This window comes from Lynx canadensis, chromosome X, assembly GCF_007474595.2.
Source record: "Lynx canadensis isolate LIC74 chromosome X, mLynCan4.pri.v2, whole genome shotgun sequence".
Lineage (NCBI taxonomy): Eukaryota > Metazoa > Chordata > Mammalia > Carnivora > Felidae > Lynx > Lynx canadensis.
This window is the reverse complement of record NC_044321.2, coordinates 7889092-7909472: the sequence shown is the minus strand read 5'-3', so window position 1 is coordinate 7909472 and position 20381 is coordinate 7889092. Positions and strand designations below refer to the sequence as shown.

At 47.9% G+C, this 20381-nt stretch overlaps 1 protein-coding gene across 2 annotated transcripts in view; it reads left to right on the top strand.

Moving 5' to 3' along the window:
• The first annotated feature begins 1442 nt into the window (after positions 1–1442).
• The window catches only part of ARHGAP6 (Rho GTPase activating protein 6), a 232767-nt gene continuing 213828 nt past the window's right edge, over positions 1443–20381 (top strand). The window contains exon 1 of one of the 2 annotated variants that reach the window (XM_030306166.1): positions 1443–1981. In XM_030306166.1, the coding sequence (XP_030162026.1) occupies positions 1937–1981 (45 nt within the window). In that variant the 5' untranslated portion in view covers positions 1443–1936. The remainder of the gene's footprint in view (positions 1982–20381) is intronic. The other variant, XM_030306164.1, reaches the window with a different exon arrangement.

Here is a 20381-nt window from a genome sequence, read left to right as displayed (position 1 = left end):
ACATTTGAATCTCAATTCTGCAACAAATAGGTAGAATCATACCTTGTGTCCTATTTTGTGTGTGATTTCTCTCTCTCTCTCTCTCAACGTTTGTGAGAAGAATCCACATCATTCTACGCATCGGTATTACTTTCCTTTCACTGCTGAATAATACCCTCGTATGGATAGACCACCGATGGCTCATCACGCAGCATGTACGTGAGGAGGCCACGGGCACCCATTTTTCTATGTATCTAGGAGTGCAGCTCCTGGATCAGAGGGCAGGCGTATAATCAGCTTTAGTAGACATAATCTTAGAGTTTTCCAGAAAGATGAACTGTCAAGGGATTGTCTAGCAGTAGATTCCTCAGGATACCAGTACCCCTGGCTTTACCCTCCCAGTTTTTTCACTGTCCATCTTGACAATTCTGTTGCCGGTTGTTTTCAAAATATTATATAGTAATGTCGTGTTAGTTGGGTAGTCCATCCAACTAAATTGTAAGGGCTCCAACATGGGGGACACATCTCCTTTCCCTTCTCCCCACCCCTTCTGCCTACACAGAGCAGGGGAAGGGCCACTCAGCAAGTCCAGTACGGTGGGACCCTGAAGAACTGAGAGGAGCCGCCCACGAACCCACCCTCCACTGGATTTCTAGCCCTCTTGGGCTTGGGTTGATTGATTTCACTGGGTCTGGAGTTTCCACTCGGCCCCGGCCCCTGCCTCTGTCTGGACTTCGCTTGTGGGAAGCCGAACAGGAGTCCCAGAGTGCCAGGCCCCCGGGGAGGGCCCTCAGCGCCCTCATCCAGGATGTTCTAAAGTGCACGCTTCCACGAGGAATTGTAGAGCAGAGGCCAGTTTTCGGTGGTGTTGTGAACCTCCAATGCGTGCTAAAAATTACTTGGTCCATCTGGCAGCGTTTGCCAAGAGTGTGCGTTTCTTCTGTTTCCGAATTCTCGCTGCGTCCTTTTCCGAATTGCACCTAAGAACTGAGACATAGCGGAGCTCCGGGCACTACCCTCACCCCAACTAAGGTTCAGCCTGGCACCGACACCAGTCCTGGCCTTCCAGAAGATTCTTCAGGACTCCCGCTTCCAGCGGGGTTCCCCGGACGTGCCCGGGTCCTGCAAACCCTCCGGGACTCAGTTTACCCAAATAGGCGCGGTCAGGCCAGCATCCAGCCCAGCCTTCCTCCAGTCCGCAGTTCCCCCGGGCAGCATTACTTGGCCCCCCCGGGTGCCTGACTCTCCCCAAGGAGGGCTTTGCAAACACCGAAACTCCGCCCTCGCCGGAGCGGTTCCGAATCGCCTTCCAGCGTCAGGCCCACACCCCTTTCAAAGTTAGCGAAAGTCGCTCTTTCTTGGAAACCCAAGCTCGCCCTCTCGCTGGCGCTGGAGGCTCTAGCAGCCCCAGCCCTGGCAGCCCGGGTCCCACGGGCCTGGCAGGGGCGGAGTGGCGGGAGGTGGGAGCGCCGGCCGCCCCGACACCTGTCGTGGGCGCGCTAGGTCGCTGCAGCCCCCAGCAGCTGGCGGCGGCGGCAGCGACAGGAGCCCTCCAGGAGCGGAAGGAATTAAGCGCCCGCCCATCCCATCTGACTCGGCCTCTCCCCTCTCCTCCTCCCCCTCCTCCTCCTCCCCCTCCTCCTCTTCCTCCTCCTCCTCTCCGTCCTCCTCCCCTCCTCCTCCCCCTCCTCCCCTCCTTCCCTTCCTCCTCCTCTCCGTCCTCCTCCTCCTCCTCCTTCGCCTTCCCCTTTGCTGCTGCCGCCACCTCCACCCGGTCCCTGTCCCCTGTCGGCTTCCCGGCGGGACGCTGGTGCCTGCGGGCTTTGCACGGCGCTCGGGGCAGAGAACGGGGCTCGCGTCCGGGGGCTGCCCCGGGATGGCGGTGAAATAGGGGGACCTCGGAGAGGCGCCGCGACCCCAGGCTGCGCTCGGGGGCCCGCCACTCCTCGCTGGCGACATGGGGGACCCGGTACACCGCGAGAAACCGCAGCTGCACTACGCGGTGAGTGTCCCGGCGCGCGCAGAGGCGACAGGGGGCGCCACTCGGCCGGCCTGGGAAGGGACAGAGCGGGGTTGATGGATCCGTGTCTCCCCGGAGGTCCTCTCTCGGGGTTAGGGGCTGCAGGGTGTCGCGTCCGTCACCCCCAAGCGTCACCTGCATAGAAACTCGGCTGCACCTTAGAATGGGAGCCCCCACCCCGGAAGCCCGCGTCCCTTTGCCCCGCGCGGTGGGCACCGCGTTCGGGGCCAGAAGCCGGGCCGGGCTGCAGCCTCGCTGGCCAGGGCTGAGAAATGGGGCTCCTGGGGCCGAGCCCACGTCCGCCCATTCAGCCTTCCAGCAGATATGCTGCAAGAGCGAGAATAGAACTGGACGGGAAGCAGGGCTGCTCCCTGATCGGAGCGTGTAGCGAGCCGAGCTGACGCTCCGGAGAAAATGCTGCGGGGCACTTTCGGGTGCAGCCCGTTTGCTTCTGGGGAAAAAAGGGCGTGCATTTCCCTCAGAGTCTGTAGCAGAACGGAGTTTGTAATCATTATCTGGTTAATACAGGAGGATGCGTGGGGGTCTGCCAGTGGCGCCTCTCCTCCCTGTTGAGTCAAATTCGCAACAAATACTTATTGGGGACCTACTGTGCGCTAGGCACTGCGCTGGGCACCGGGGGCCTCAGGGCACAACAGACTAAAAGCTCGTGGGCTTTTCCCCCTTTAAAGAAGGAGTCGAGGTTTCCAGGTTAATGACCGACTGACCAAATCCAGATTCTAGATGGAGTTTATTTTTGCGAAAGAGAAAAGAGAGTGTTTCTGAGGAACGAGTACTACTGAAGAAGGTTCTGATTGCTGCCTGCTTGAAGCAGGCAGACAGCTGTGTTAGCTTACTCCGGTCTTCCGACATTTAGTTTCCAATTGTGACTTGTGATGTTTTGAGACGGGCCATTGGGACTGTTCTGCCATCTGCTACTTTACTGAGCTTTCCTTGACATGATTTCCACTGCTGAGATTGTACATGCTGCTTTCAAATTGGAGAGAGGCAGGCAAAAAGTTAAGACAAGAATCATCAGTATTTATAATTAGGCTGACAGATATCTATCTGGAATTCCTGTCCTCCAAAATGCACTCGTCACATTAAAAAAAACCCATATATATATATATATATATATATATATATATATATATATATATTTAAAGAAAGGAGTGCAGGTGGACAGGAGGGACAGGTACAGAGGTTCTGGGTCCTCCATCAGCTAGGGGACTATTGGGCTAACCTTGAAGCTCTGCCCTTTAACTTTGCTGGGCTGGGGTGGGGCGGGGGAAGAGGGCCTGAATTAGAAAATTATTAAGGTCCCTACCAGGCAAACATTCTAGGAAGCTTATGATGGCTTTCTCTGTTTTTGCCAGTTACTTGCCTTGAAATGCCAAGGGAGACACTAGTAAGTTACTAACCCTCGTTCATTTTTTTGGAGACACTAGCAGCTCAGTGGTTTTCCTTTTAAAGTCATATTAAGGTTCATCCATTTTCGGCAGAGGTTCCTTTACACTGAAGGATCTGGGGTCTGCTCCTTATGCTGATGCCCTTTGATTTTCAGTCTGAGGTCCCTATGCCACTTACAAGGTAGAGGAGGAAAGGTGAGAACTGGTTCCTTAAAAAAAAAAAATCTATTCAGGGCCACCTGGGTGGTTCAGTTGGTTAAGCATCCGACTCTTGATTTTGGCTCAGGTCATGATCCCGGGGTTGGTGGGTTCAAGCCCCATGTCGGGCTCTGTGCTGACATTGCAGAGCCTGCTTGGGATTCTCTGCCTCCCTCTCTCTCTGCCCCTCCCTCCCCCCCCTCAAAAATAAATAAACTTAAAAAAATCTATTCATTCTATGAATGATTATTGCCTCAATTATGCAAATGCATCCCACAACAATTTAAAAATTATTTTCATTCAGTTGTTTCATTCTGCTAAAAGCAGGAACTTAGAGTCAAGCTAATGCTAACATCTCGTGCGCTCTGAAGATCTGCTGATGAGACAGCCCTTTATTCTAGCGCAGATCCCCACATGCATATTTTCTGATTTAGGACTATAAAAAAGAAGATTCCAGAGGGAATTTGTTGGCTTTCAGGTTGGAAGAAGTCACCCAGCTCCTCTGAAGTTTTTCGTGCTTACTTCAGGGAGATGTACCAGTCACAAGTCAAAAGAATGTTCTTTATTAAGTGTGACCCATCGCTTTCCATATTAACATAACCCTCTATGGCTTAATATCTCTTCTAGCACTGCTCCTTTCGTCCGCTGCCCCCATGCTGGTTTAGGTTAATTTCAAAAGCTTGTTTTGCCTTTTAGCACAAATATTCCACTTGCTTTGCTCCACATGGTTCTGCCCCACTGGGTATTGTCCTGGGGCTTGGAGGCTTGTTTTTTTTTTTTCTTCTTTTTTGGTCTTTGTCTTCCTGAAAAAGAATTACCCTCTGTGTGTTCTCAGTACCTCTTGCCTACTCTGAGATATCATCCACACGGCAAGCATTTAATGTTCTCCCTTCAGTGCTTCTTCGTCCGTCCGGGGTGAGACTGCCTGTAAGAAACTGGTGGTTCGCATTCTATTCACTCACCAAACATTTGTAGAGTGCCTATTGTGTGCCAGCTATTTGGCCAGCCTTCCAAAGAGATGATGAAATAGTGAGAATGTTAAGAGTTGCTGTGGACTCTTCACTCCTCCTTTTCAATGGGTATAATGGTCACAAGGAGAGAAACCTAAACACTTGAGTAGACAAGAGCATCCTACATTTATATAGTGTTACACTTTTCCAAAGCATAGCACAACTGTCCTCTCGTTTTACCATCGTGACAAAAATGTGTGTTAGCGGCTAATGTTCTCCTCCCAACCTTTCCTCCCACGGTTTTCCCACATTCAGTTTATGGTGACTCCATCCTTCCAGCTGGGTGCCGTCCTTGATGCCTTTTGGCGACTTGATCAGATTTGCATTTTGAAGCGCCTGCTTTGAGCCCAGGATGGAGGGGAGCGCGAGGAGGAGCCAGAGTGGATCCTGGTATTTGGGCCACAGAGAGATGAGAGAAGGATGGCCTACATAGGATGGCAGCTGGACCGGAGGTGGAAAGCAGTTCGCCTATTGGAGAGGCACTTAGGACATCGGACCAGCCAGTCATGACAACAATCCCCTCGTTATTATTGTCTTTATACAAGTCGCAAAGTGTTGGGACACAGTCTGTGTCAAATCCAGCTGGTGGCGTAGACAGGTTCTCTATTTTGTGGCTGAAGAAATCCAAGCCTAGAGCGGTGGGGGTCAAGGTGGCACAGGGGTAGCTGGTGACAGAATGGAGTGCTCTGCACAAGTGCCCTGATACCGTAGAGCTCTTCTGACTCATTTAGACAGTTGAGGTGGATGAGCCGAGTCGTCCTTCCCCCTCCCCGTTCTGTCACCATAATAAACCGACAATCAAATATTGTACCTTCAGGGACTTTATGTGACCGTCCACACTGGGGAATTGCATGGCCAAATAACTCTTTCATTGGGCGGATAACAGATACAGACAAAACCCAAGTTTTAAGGTATCTATTGAGTTCAATGCCATGTCTTTATGTCTTTCTCAGTGTTTCCCAGCCTCAGCACGATGAACATTTTTGCACAGGATAATTTTTTGTGGTGGGGGCTGTCCTGTGCACTGTAGGATGTTTAGCAGCATCCTTGGCCCCTACCTATTAAATGCCAGTAGCATAGCACCCCCTCCCCAGTTGTGACAACCAAAAATGTCTCCAGATATTGCCAGATGTCCCCTGGGGGACAAAGTCGCTCCCACTTGAGACCCACTGGTGCGTGTGATTTTCGTGCGTGTTTTTAAGAAGAGGTGACAATTGGGGCGCCTGGGTGGCGCAGTTGGTTAAGCTTCCAACTTCGGCTCAGGTCGTGATCTTATGGTTCACAAGTTCGAGCCCCACGTGGAAGTCTGTGCTGACAGCTCAGAGCCAGGAGCCTGCTTCAGATTCTGGGTCTCCCTCTCTCTCTGCCCCTCCTCCATTCATTCTCGTTCTCTCGCTCTCAAAAATAAACAAAACAGTAAAAAATTTAAAAAAAATAAAAGAAGAGGTGACAATTACTGTGTAGTAAGAAGATCTGAAAAGAAAAGACATGGTACATATGATGAATATTACATACACTCTTCAGCGAACATGCAGAACTTCGGAGAGAGGCCGATGCAGAGGCTCAGAGAGAGGCTCAACACAGCACAAGTGCTGGGGACAGAGTAATGGGTCACTCGCTCCTTTTCAGCGATCACGGCCTTAACGGTGTCCTCCTGCTTTTGGTGATCCCCCAGAGTTAGGTGGCTCGGCCTGGGTTAAAGATGACGTTAGCCTACCTTCCCCAACAATCCTCATATGCTTTCTTCCATTAACCACAAACAAAATACTACAGACCTTGCCTGTCTGCCAAGATCATGCAGCACAGGTCGAATTTCATGCCAAGTCATACAATCAAGTATGGTGACTCCTTCAGTAGAATTACTGGGCCGAGCCATAGTTTTCGAACAGATGATCAGAGGCACTTTGGAGAAGCCCACGAGTACTTTTATCTGAAACAACCCCCTGGAGGCACACACTTACTTTCATCCCCCTTCTGTGAAAGGGGAACAGGAAGAAAGTTTCATGATGCCTCCGGCTAACATAAATCTATGTATGGGGTGACACGTGTGTTCTGTTCACTGCAGAGTGACAGGAAGCAGGGGCATTAGACTCTGACCCGGGACCGATGCCTGTGGAGCCCAGCTGTCAAGGTGCAGCCATGTCCGTCCCGTGGACCGGTCTACTTCTGAACTCCACTGTGGCTGACCTCACTTCCTGTTTGGTGCGGTCGCCCCACCGTCTCTGCTCTCGACCACAGCCTCAGCGTTCAATGCTGACTGTTCCCTGGCTCTAGTTCACCCCCCCTTGAGGAAGCCACTGGAAGGGCTGACCTGCCTACCCTGGGAGGGGGCCTCTCTTTACCACAAATGGTTCAGGTCTTCACAGCAAAGTTTCCAAATGTGCTCTCTAGGAACATTTGGTTTCCAACGACTTTGAAGCCAGTGAGTTCACTTAATAATTCAGTGGCGCTGATGAGGGGACACTCTTTGGCGATTCTCAAGTCACCCCGAGCTGGGCACCGTTGCAGGGCTGAGCTGATACGAATCGGTTATCGCCCATCAGCGCCGCTGGTGTAGACATCTTAGGAAATTGCGCAGGAGGGCACTGGGCCGCCGCACGGCCGGGAATTCACTTCTGTAGCTGTCAGCTTGTCGCCTGTCTCCTCACAAAAGCAAACGTCTCGCACGTTACAAATAAATGGGAGATTATTGCATCCCCTTAATTAACAGCTCGTCTCACTGTGGCTACCTTTTCCACCCCCACCGCCACCCCACAGCATGCTTTCTTTTCTGCTGCTCTCAGAGCTTTTCCTTCACGTGGTCCCTTTGGTCTGGAGCTCCCGTCATCTTAGGAAGCCACGTCTCCCACCCTTTAAGCCACTTCCTACTGCACGTCTGCCAACCGTCGGAAAACAAATACTACTCTTTGCCTAGTCCTTTCTGGCTAGAGGGTTCTATTATTTACTCTTCCCGTTCCCCACGTTGTGATGACCCTGGACCAAATGCACTTGAGTCTCACCTTGGTTGTGATGCTATCGTCTAGTCATATGCCGTCTTCAGTGGCTTTCCGATTTCTCTCCGGCTCCTCGCCTGCGGCACTCTCGGCCTTTCCCGCCCCACTAAGTGGCTGCCCGCTCTGGGAGCTGCCCACGCCAGAACACCCCGGGGTCAGCCCCGCCAGGTCTGTTTCACTGCACTCTTCAAATTCATCCTCTCCTTTCCATCTCTGCTGCTGTCGTGTAAACCGAAGCACCGGTCGTCCACGCCAGGACAACATGGTAACCCTATAGTCGGATCATGGGACCAGCGAGATCTTTTAAAAAGCAAATGAAGTTGTGACATTTCAGTGAGCAAAGCTCACCAGTTGGTTTCCATTACGCTTAGCCTGATCTCTTCCTCCTTGACCTTGGCCTTCCGAGTCCTCCTCCATGACCCTCCCTCGCCTTACCCCTGCCCAGCCACATTAGTGTCCCTTCTGTTCCTCACATGTGACCAGCTTGTTCCCACCTGAGGCGTCTCCCCGTGCTGTCCCTTCTGCCTGGGATGGATGTTCTTTGTGTGGCAGGCTTTTATGGTGCCCTCCGAATTGCAGAAGAAAATGTCACCTTCCCTGACGGCTCTTTCCAAAGTGCTTCTGACCCCACTCAATCACCCCTGATTCTGTCACACTAGCCGCCGCCTTTGTGTTCACTCCCTGTTTCAGGGCAGGGACGCAGTCATTCTTTTCCCACGATGGCCCCACTGCCTCGGGTGGGCCCGGCACAGGGTAGGCACCCAATAACTATCCGGGAGTGGACGATGCCCTTGGTAATCTCGGGCCTTATTTTGTAAACATTTCCTGGCTTTTCTCCTCGTCAGACTTTAGCTGACTTCTTGATTTATTCGGGTCTAACAGCCTTGTCTAAATACCCCTATTCTGATTTCACTGAAAGACCAGCTTATTAAATCTGTTAGTTGGTCCCAGGTCTAAAATTGGAAATCATAATCTCTGAACTAGGACGTGAGTGATTCTCAGAAAGCCTCCGTGCACGGACGTTGGATCTGTGACTGTATGTGAGTGAGGAGCTAAGGCCCACCTCTGTCCAGTAAGCACTCACTGAGGATGTGATAGGGACAGGCCTGCTCCGGGGAAAATGCAAAAGGAAGGAGGAGGGAGATGGCTCCCTCTAGCTGAGAGAGAGAGAGAGAGAGAGAGAGAGGCAAAGGAGGGAGAGAGAGAATCCCGAGCAGGCTCCGTGCTGTCAGCGCAGAGCCCAATGCGGGGCTCGAACTCACAAACCGTGGGATCATGACTTGAGCTGAAACCAAGCGTTGGGCACTTAACCGACTGAGCCACCCAGGCGCCCCCCCGCCTCTCGCCCCAGCTTTTCATTCTCAGTCCCATCCAGGTTGGAAGTCTACCCGAGCAGCCCAGCTGGCAGGTAGTTGGTGATCTGTCCAGCTTGCCGTTGACAGGGACTGCAGAGCCCTTTCTTAAGTCCTGGCCACGTCACTGAACGTTAATTAGCACAGCCCGTTTCAGACTGTAAGCTCCAAAATGATGGGAGTAAAATTCTTGTAAAATTTTGGACAAAAATCCACAGTGTTTACAAACGAATGCAGTGAATTTAATATCCTTTAATGTAGCTTCTTAGGTTTTCTGGTTCTAACCTTATTTTCCGAAGATCAACCTTTCTGATTTCTTTTATTTTGAAATACATTCTGAATACTTAAAAACTTGAAAGATGAAGATCAAATAAAACAACATGGACTCCCGGCAATCATTACATGGTACCGCTTTCTCGGTCTTTATAGTCACGGCTTCGATGCAAATAAGGGCTACTTCTCGGTTTGGATGAGTTCTGCACAAAGTATAAGACTAATCTGTTCATTCAAATATGATCATCGTTACTGAAGGCTCTTTCCTTTAAAGACTTTATGGCCCTTGGAAATGAAAACCGCTCAGGATTTTCTCCCCTCTTCTCTGGTTATTTGACACATCCTTCGAACTCTTCCAACTTAAGTATTTTGTAGAGTATGATTTGAGCGTGTGGAGTGTCGGCTAAATGAGATTTCTAAAATGAAGTTTTCAGAAGAATTTGGAGTTGTGGCTTTGGGGAAGGGTTGCCATGGGAACAGCAGAAGACGTTCAGATGAATAAACTTTAAAAATATTTTTGAATGACCCCTTTCTGCAGCTGACTGAAATATCTGGGAAAGAAACGTATAAGTCAGTCCAAGTAAAATAAAGAGGCTAAAAGTTTCTCGCCGGCATGTGGGGCACCTCTGCTCTGCATCCGCGGAGCTCCCCCATGCCAGGTGGGTGCCGCCCCGCCCGGGGCAGGGCTTCCTCTGGATTCCTCACTTGGCCGTGTCGCTGCCGTTGTAATTAGATCCACGGGGTAATAATGGTTTAGCCAGAAAACGGAATGTCGAGTTTGCTGGAAGGATTGGAAAATATTATTTTTGTTAAGTATTTATTTGTGCGTATGACCTTCAACAGTCCCATTCTGATGTCACTTTGATGGCCTGAGCAACATGTAAAGCATAGCCTTAACGTCGATCGCAAAAGATGAGGCATTCTCCCGCCTTAGCTGCTGACCCACAGCAGGTAGAAGGTGGAACACTCAGAAAGCCTTAACTTCGGGAACGAACCATCCCTGACGCGCCGGTAAGTGTCAGGGAGCCCAGGAGGGGTGGTGCAGCCTGAAGCATTAGCAACGTGGGGAGGCTGTTACCACACGGGCACAGGGAGGGGCCGGTGTTACCAGAACGCGGTGACTTCCAACCTCAGGCAAAGCGACCCTGGAAATGTACCCCGAGAGGACTGCAGTGAGGGCAGAATGTGATCCCCTGAGATGAGGCTCCCAGGACTCGGGCCAGCCCGGGGAAGGGCGGAAGTTTTTGTTTTGTTTTGGCAGAAGCGGGGGAAAGTTTGCAAACATGAAACACATCCTATGCGTGTTCAGTTTTCTTTAGGGCTTACTTACATTATGAATGACCCTAAATCCCGGAGGATGTAGAAGACGTTCAGATTGCTTAGAATGTCTCTTTTCTCTCCCCTGTGGGTTCTTGCAACGAGCACGGTTAAGCTAGTAATGTGTTATGCCAGCTCCATCCGTATGTGATGTGCACGTCTTTGAAAAATATTCGTATTTCCAGCCTACTCAATAGTGACTTTTCACTTATTATACCATGATATGTTTTATACATGTATTGTAATGAATTGCACCTTGAGGAGCCCCATGCTTCATTCAAACATGCTTTGGTCTAAATTTATTACTATAAATTTTAACTCTAATGGGGCTTTCCCCCCTCTCTGCCCTTTAGAATAGTCTCATGTAATTGATTTCCCAAACAATGAAAAAGGAAGAATCCTTAACCTTCTGCCTCTACACAAAATAACTTCCGTGAAAAGTTATTCTCACTTGCATCTCCGTTGGTGAAGGAGTGGTTGCAAGTGAGGACTGCAGTGTAAACACCCTGTTAACTCCGAGGAACGTGGCAGAGAGAAAACTCCCGTTTCAACCTGGACTGCAGAAAGTGCCTCTCATTCCTGAGTTAGTTCCCTCTCGAGGCCTCCTCCTACCCACTTTCATAATGTCCATCTTGCTTGTAATTGCTTCTTTAAACACCATATTCGCTACAGAACTGAAAAATCCAAAGGGGCAGAGGCCAGAGCCGGGGGCGTAGCTGGACTCCGTGTCCGTGGCCGCGTGTGGCCTGTACCTGACGCTTCGTGTGTGCTTGAATGCCAGCAAAATTAATTAATAGCTTAGAGCTCTTAGAAATAATTAGGCAGACTGACAGTAAAAATACCAGCCGATATTTATTGAGTGCTTTCCACGAGCCCTCGACATCCTACGTTATTTAGTTCTCAAAAGAAGCCTGTGAGGTAGGTCCTAATATCACCTCCGTTGAAAAGGTGAGGAAACGGAGGCGCTGCGTTTGGATGTTTCCAGGTCGTAGGGGGACCTGGCAGTAGGGGGTCTAGGATTGGAATCCTTGTCTGTTTGCCGAGTTTCAGTGCTTGGCCCACCACACAGTGGCCGATGGTTAAAAGGGAAGTGGTTTGAGATGATACCTTGGAGATGAGGCTTGTAAAACTTTCACTTTGTAATAATCGTAGACTCAAAGGAAGTTGCAAAAATACCACCGAAAGATCCCGGCTATCCTTTGCCCGGCGTCCCTCGGTGATAGCTTCTTACGTGACGATAGTACAATATCAAAACCAGGACGCTGACACTGGTACGGCGCTATGAACGTGTCTGGAGACCCTGTTGACGTCCGACAGGTGTTTTATATGCATTCCCTTGTGTACGCGCACGCGTGAGCAGTTCCATGCAGTCCCCCCCCCACCCCCCGCGTATAGATTGGCATATCTGCCACCACATTCAAGACCCAGAACTGTCCCACTGCCACAAAAGAACTCCTTCACGCCGCCCCTTTGAAGGCTCTCCCTTACTCCCTCCCCCCATCTCTAATCCAGGCCCCCACTCACCTGTTCTCCGTAAAACGACACCTTGTAAGTGACTCCGTCTGTCCTTCCAGCACAATGGCGGCATACCTGTCGTCGCTCATCATTTTTGCCGAAAACGTCCAGAAACGTAACGGGAGAAAGTAAGGTGAACTGATAATGGGATCAGAGAGGATTTTTGTATCCTTGTTGTTAGTAACACACACAATCACAAGTCAAGAACATCCCGCTTGGTATTTTTAGCTGAGTGTTGTGGTAATTTTATAAGCCCCGCTCGTGTGTTTTCTCTCGCCGAGTGCTTTTGATGGAAACACCACAGACTTTTTTAGCTTCTGCGTGGCTGTTCCGATGGAGCGTCCATCTCAGGAACGGCAGCCGTGCGGCTGAACTTGCAGCAGCCCGGAGAAGGGACATGGGAGCTGGCGCTCTGCCCTCCCAAAGTATTTATGAGCAAGGATAGACATAAGTCGCGCATGTGTTTGCGGGAGCCACGCTCTGGGCGGCACAGGCTTATGTAAACCCTGGCATTCGTGATACACATGCATTTTTATTCATTCATTTCAAAGGGAGTGGCAGTTCATAGACCTCCCTTGGGGAGAAGTTTGAACCTTATCAAGATTAGCTGTTTCAAAAAAAAAAAAAAAAAAAACCAAAACAAAACCAAACCTTAATAGCTGTTTTTATTCAGGATGGCGCGGAGTGAAACCTTATCATCGGGACACAGTTAGAAAGACTTCCTGCATTTCTTTGGTTCCCACTACTTAAAAAAAGGTGTAAAACGCGCTGATGCTGTCTGAGTCTGCAAACAGAGGCACGCTCTTATTGGATACTTGAATGATTGCAAACTTTTACTGTATGATTTGCCTGGATCTTTATTAGAAATGGAGTAGGCCAACTTACGGCTTTCGATTAGGTAGGCAGATAATGCCATCATTGCCCTGTAGGCACGTCATGTCCCCATGGGGGGGCGCTAAGGAGAACCTGGATTTGAAGAAATGGGGGGCCCTCTGTGAGATTTCTGCACTGGAGGACACTTTTTAATTTTGGCTGTCTTAAAAAGAAATGAAATCCCGGACTCCTGGCGTGTGGATGCATACAGACACATGAAATGGTGCTTCACTATATGATTCTGTCGTCTGAAACGTGGACTCGGCTCTTTGTCCTGGTTAGCTGTTGCTACACTAATAATGTGACATGACAAACTACTTGGAAATTCAGTCCCGTAAGACAGCCATCACTTGTTCCCGTGCATCTGTGGGCCCACTGGGGCTGGCTTAATTTGGGCAGAGCTCAGCTGCTTGACCCGAGGCCAATCTGCTCGTCCCGCAGGGCTTGATTCCTCAGTTGGTTCTGTTCCACGTGGCGTTTATTCTGGGGCCGGGGTCAGTGCGGCAGCAGCCACCTGCCAAAGTGCGGAGGCACAACAGGACAGCGGGAACTAAGGATTCTTAATGCACGGGTGGGACTCTGGCACAGGCTCATGTCTGCCTACCTGCCGTTGGCCGAGGCGAGTCACATGTCCAAGCCTGATGTCAGAGGATAGGGAAATAACGCTTCCTCCTTGGTGGGGCCCTGGGAAGTTTGTGAGTGCAGAGAGGGGTGAGAAACGGGGGCAAATCATTTACCTGACCACAGCATGCAATCAGATTCTTCTGGAAATACTGATGTTTTCAAGAAGGTGCAAATCGATCGATCTCGTTTTTTCCCCCATTTGGTCAATGAGCTCTTTCTGTCATGGATATCAACATGTATTTCCTTAGACCTAATTAGACAACAAAGGCAGGATGGCGGGGCCTCCCCACTGACAACCGTCCCCACAAATCTGCATCGATTGGATAGAGACTGAACAGAGATCAAGGGACTATTATAGAAATAGAATGAATAGTAACATTTAAACAGAATTATCACCGTCTTCCCCGTTTCCTTGTGCTTCGCGGCCCTGGCTCCTCAACCCAACAAAAGGAAAACATTCCGAATGACCTCCCAGGAGATTTTTTTATATATACTGGTGTCACTTCAAAAAGATTTATAAATTTAGCTCCTGTTTTAAAACCTAGAAGAATTGTAGATGAGGTCGTTTCTAATTGGAAGAAAAGTATATTTAATCCTTTGGTTCAAACAAATCAGAGCCGGCCTTTGGAAATTAGATGGTTAATTTGATCAATTTCGACATGTAAATGGATAAGCCAAATTAAAAATAATGCACACACGCAAAATCTCCTCTCTGAAGTTTAAAACCTTTGCCCTGTCTTCTTCCACTGTATCAATTGTTTGAACAGTTGCCAAATCCTGGTGGTTTTCTCCCCCCACCCCCAAGTTTGCTCTGTAGTTGATCTTACCTAGTAGAGCACCTGCTAGATTTCAGTCACTCGGTTGTCTAAATCAGGGGTCAGCAAACCATGGCCCATGGACCAAATCCAGACTGCCGCCTGCTTTTTTACAGCCTACAAGCTAAGAATAAACATCACATTTTTAAACAGTGGGGAAAAAAAATCAAAAGAAGACTGTTTCATAACATGTGAAAATTATATGCAGTACAAATTTTAGCATCCGTAAATCCAGTTTTATTGGAAACAGCCACACCCATCATTTATATATTGACTATGGCTGCTTTCACGCTATGACGCCACAGTTGAGTGATTGCAATGGACTGGATGGCGTGAGACACCTAAACTATTTATTATCTGGCCATTTACTGAAAAAGTTTGTGGATCTCTGGTCTAAAATTATGCTGCGTGTTACCACAGACCCTGTAGATAGGTCTAGTGCTACGTACGAACACAGGCAGAAGAAAGGAGACGCACATCGTTTGAGTAGAAGGGAATTCTGGGAACATGCAGATAAGGGCAAAATACCATTGAACATTCATTTATTTGGCAGTAGGTGTGGAGAACTGGGTATGTGTCCAGCACTAAAGGAAAATTTCGAAAAGATAATACCTAGTTTCTACTCTCAGGCTTCCTTTGGATAAAAAGCAAGATGCATCCACACATAGGTCATAGTGTCTGAAACCTATCTGCCTTGTCTAATTCTCTAAGTCACCAGAAAACCCTTTGGAATTTTTAAGTTGAGCCTAATATCTTTTTTTTTTTTTTTTTTTTTTTTTGCATAGCTTCTTTTGTAAATATTCTAGGCGGGATAATTTTCATGAGCATTCCTATTCTTACCAGTTGACAGTTGAGAATTGAACTCTGAAAAATGGCATTTTCTCATTGGTTGAAAAATGCTGGTTCCTCTTGTTTTGCATTTGCGATGTTTACATTAGTATATCCCGAACTCCCTCAGAGGAAAGAATGTAAAGGGCCTCCAAGGGCTGACCCTTAAAACACCACTGCCCTGTTCATTAAACTCTGTAGCGCTTGCTGCATGCTTAGCTACAAGAGGTGTGTGGTGAGAGAGCTCTCAGTCCTGCCAGTGCAGCCTGTGTTTTGCCAAGGGATGTGGCCCCATCTTATGCTCTGTGATGTTTCTTTTGGCTGACTCGTCCACATTCTTGTGACCCTTTGAATGGAGATGTCTGTACAGCTTTCGGCCTACAACATGGCCTCCTGCTATCATTTCCTGCAGGTCTTGTCTTAGATCTCAGCAGCTTCCTGACTAAATGTCACCTTGGTGTCTCCTAAGAGGAGCTTGGGAGGCCCGCAAAACCTGGTTCCCACCAGATATGAGGCCTGATGTCCGTGAGTCGCCTTCTCATTGGACTCTGCAGGAGGGTGAGCCTGGAATTCTCTTCAGTTCCAAAGCGATGGGCAAGGTGGGGCACTGATCAGAGTACCAGGAAAATGCCCCTCAGGGTGGGGATCACATGACCCCAGAGGAGGAAATTCCAGTTGAAAAGAGAAACCAGGTCAGCACCCTTGTGAGGGCGAGTGTACCAGCCTCAGAAACCGGCAACCTGTGGCCCGTGAAGGCTGCTATCAGAAGTCCATGGATTGGCCTGAATAAGGGCGTTGTGTTTTATGGTAGCGATTGGGTGGTACAAACCCAGAGCGAAACATGATTTATCTACTTTCACAGTTGTGCTGGGCTGGAGGGTAGTGCGGAAATGACTCAGTTTCGTATATTTGTCATGTTAACCAATGGTCAATTCATTAAAAGAGAAAGGCAATGTGGGAACAATATTTTCTTGAGAACTATAGTGTATGTATATATGGCTGGCGGGGGCAACCTCTAACTCACCGTGATAAGAATCTTGTTATTTTGTAGAAGCTATATAATATCCCTTTGTGAATTAAATTAGAAGATCTCAAGGAGCGTTCCCTAAAATAACAGATCTATGATTAACTGGGAAGTGCTCACAACGTTACCAGGTTGCCAAGAAAGCTGGTGGCTTTTTGACTAGTCACAACTTTCCAGAATATTTTTAAAGAGAGTTTAATGTCTAGAAACTTTACCAAAGCCCTTAAAAAGCTGTGGAACTGAATGTCATTTGGGAAAGTTTTGTTTGCTTGATTCAGACTGTGATCCAAATTTGGAGGAGACGAAACCTCTTCAGGGTTTCTTCTGCAAATAAAATAAAGAATGTGTGCTGTAAACTGTTTTAACCTGTTAGACTTTGTGCTTTTTTTGTGGGAAGGGATGCTGGAAGTGGATAAAATGGACACTTTTGACTTTAATGAGGAAATATTGCATGATGGAAAAATGCGGTCTATTGGTTGGTTGTCACCAGCTTTTTATTCTCCAGTGGAGAAAACTTGTTTGTAAGACGGATATTCAGAGGTCTCTTCGCAACCTTTGGCTTATTTGTTACCTAAACAATTTTAAGTATTACAGACACCAAAATCTTTGTATAGAAGAAGTAGGATTCTGTTAAAGGAGAAATGTTTTTGATCTATATTTTGTGTGTGTGTATGAAAATATAATGATTTCTACAAATCTATGGTGACAGAAGGCAGATGAATGGTTGTCTAAGGCTGGGAGTTGGAAAGGGGGTGAGCGCTAATGGGCACCAGGGTCGCTATTAGGGCGATGGAAATGTTCTGATATTGGATATTGCACAACTCAGTAAATTTACAGGTGAATTTCATGGCATGTAAATTTCACGTCAATAAAGTTGATTTTAAAGAGTATGCACTGACTAGAGAATCGAAAAGTATTTATTACTAGCATTACAGCCTACTGTTTTCGCTTCTAGGCCACCCTCTTAGAAAAATTAAAATGTAATAAATGACAAAAAGCACCATTTTTTTACTATACATTTGTGGATGATACAGAAACATCTTGCTGAACTAAACACCAGACTTCTAAGAAATTTGACTTTCTCAAATCCAAAGCCAAAAAGGCATCTGAGCAACCATCATAATTGTCTACATATTTTGATGAAAATGTTTAAGACTGGATGACAGTTATGGTTGCACAATTTGGTAATTGGCTAAAAGTCATTGAATTGTACGTTTAAAGTGGGTGAGTTTTACGATGTATCAATTCTACTGTGATAAAGTTAACTTCATAAATGTAAACGTGAATATATACATAGAATTCCTTTGGTGACATAGGTCCAATGCCTGCATTCCATATAATGAAGTCACCACCACAGGCTCGTACTCTTCTCCTCCTCATCAACATTTGGCCTTGACTGTGTGACCCTGAGGTTTCCTTGAGGCTGTTGAAATTATTACCCTAGTTGAAAGAGATTCTACTGGAAACAACTTTTCACTTATTTTTTCCCCCTTGATTTTCTAGCACAATGGAAATATCCCATTCCAACATTACCTTCTTTTCTTTCCTCCTTTTTTTTTTTCTATTTATCATTCCCTTGCTCTTGTGATCAAGGTCATTCATACCCCGTGATTCCATTCAGATGGGCTTTTTCTTTCACAGCAGTTAGGAAAATGGTCCCGTGATAGCTGGAGATGTGTGCGTTAACCCGAGGAACCTGCCTGTTAGATGGTCTAGCCCAGACAGACACATGCAGTTGGGTAGGGACGCCTTCCTCTGTAAACCTACAGTGTAGCATCATTTGTTTAATGCCTCTGTATAATTCACACATTTAAATATACGTCATACACTGAACGTGTTCAATCTGGTGGGTTTTGCTATATCCACAGGACGGTGCAAGCATCACCAGTAGCTAATTTCAGAATATTGTGTCCCCCCTAAAAGAAAGCCCGTATGCACTGGCAGCCACGTTCCATTCACCTCCACCGCCCTCCAGCCCCGATTGCCACCAGTCTGCTTTCTGTCTCTATGAATTTGCTTATTCTGGACATTTCGTACAAATGGCATCATGCACTTTTGTGGTCCTTTGCGACTGTCTCCTCTCACTTAACATAATGTGCTCAAGGCTCACTTGTGTCGGATGTATCAGTACGTTTTATTGCCATATGGTATTTCATCCTATGGAAACACCTTGTGTTTATCCACTCACGACTTGATGGACGTTTGGATTGTTTCCACTTATTCCCTGTTATGAATAATAACGGCCATGGGCACTCATGTATAAGTTTCATATGGATGTATCTTTTCATTTCTCTCGGGTGTATGCCTAGGAGTGGAATTTATGGGTCACTGTGGCAATTCTGTGTTTAGCCATTTGAGGAGCTACCACACTGCTTTCAAATGGCCGCGCCATTTCACAGTCCCACCCAGCAGGGTATGAAGGTTCCAATTTCTCCACATCCTCATCAACACTTGTTATCGTCTGCCTTTTTGATCATAGCTATCCTAGTCGGTGTGAAGTGCTATCTCAGTTTTGTTATAATTGGTAGGTTTAAGCAAACGCACAAAAGAAGGCGATTATTTGCTTTACAACACAATTTTCTGTAGTGCTCTTTTTAAAATCACAAAACTACCCGTGTAATTAAAACAGTGTCCTTTAAAAGAAATAGCTCACCACAGGCTGCACATTCCAGCAGTATCCATTACAAAAAGCAAAGTGCACACAAAGCCCCATCCTCCTGTCCTTGCGGAGGACTGGGTCTCCTTGAGCATGGAGGCCCTGCACCACCTTTGCGGTTGTCCCGGGACACGGCAGGGGTCCTCCAGCTCAACAGCTCTCTTGGCAGCAAGACTCCGAGAAGGCCAGAGGGCGTGTGGCCACAGGCCCCTGCCTGTGCTCCTGAGTGAACCCTTGGCATAGATATCCAGTGAACCGTGGGGTGCAATTCAGAGACCTCCCTCCGCCTTCTCTGAGGGCTGTGGAACCAGATTGACCTGGCTGGGGCCCTCCTTGTATCTGTCACACCTGCAGAAGTGACGTTTAGGTTAAAACATCCAGGCTGGACAGGCATTAGGTGGCAAAGAGAAGGAGAAAACACTCCAGAAAGAAGGACTAGTTTGCGCAAAGACTCCGAGAAACAAAGAGCATAACAGGTTCAAGGAACTGAATGAAGAAAGTCCAAAGTGAGTTGGAGGGAGAATGGCATAAGAGGCATTTGGAGAAATGAGTCGGAGTGGGCAGGAAGAATTGTGGGGTCTTGTACGCCACAGAGTTAAAGGTATTGGATTGTAACCTAGGAACAAGAGGAAGCTATTGAAACATTTTAAGCCTTGTGACGGTGTGTGTGTGTGTGTGTGTGTGTGTGTGTGTGTGCGCGCGCGCGCGCTCATGCGCGTGTGTGTGTTATGATCAATTTCCTCATCCATAAAAAGGACATGATGAAATTGTGTTACAGCCTTTGAACACTCGAGATAGGAGGTCCTTTATTACCATGGCACCCACAGGCTCTCCAGTCCCAGGTTTTTGTCAACCTTGATAGGAAGAATTCACGGATGGCTACTGTGGGATCCTACTATTTTAAAATCTGCTTCACTCTGATCCTGGCTTCTCTGACACCCACTGAACACCAATTACTACATCTCCCTGCTAACTAGCAACAGAGAGAGTCCCATTGGTTTAGTTTGGGCAGTGGCATCTATGCTGGGAAGACCCTCTTGCTCTGCCTCCTCACAGATTTCTGCCAGTTGGGTCACTGTTGGATCAGTCTCCACCCCAGGCCAGTTAGCTATGGCTCAGTGTTGGTCTGTAGTACCTGCATGGAGTTTTGTGCCTAAGGAGCCCACAATTGCTGCTAGCCTCAGCAGGAGGCAGCTGTGGGCAAGGATAGGACGTTGTTGCCCTTCTCTGTAACAACAAACAAACCACTGCCAAGAGCAACAATAATAAATATCTTGCAAGAATAACAGATATTATAGGTGACACTTATACAGTGCTTCCCACACCGTTTACGACAACGCTTGTCCCATAGTGTACATTGAGAAGTTGGTTGCCATTTTTCTTACCGACCATCCTATTCCACTCACCCGCACACACATACATACATCATCTCAGTAGACTCTGCTTGACAGGATACCAGGCTGGGGTCTTAATCTTTGACACAGGTGCCAATGATAAC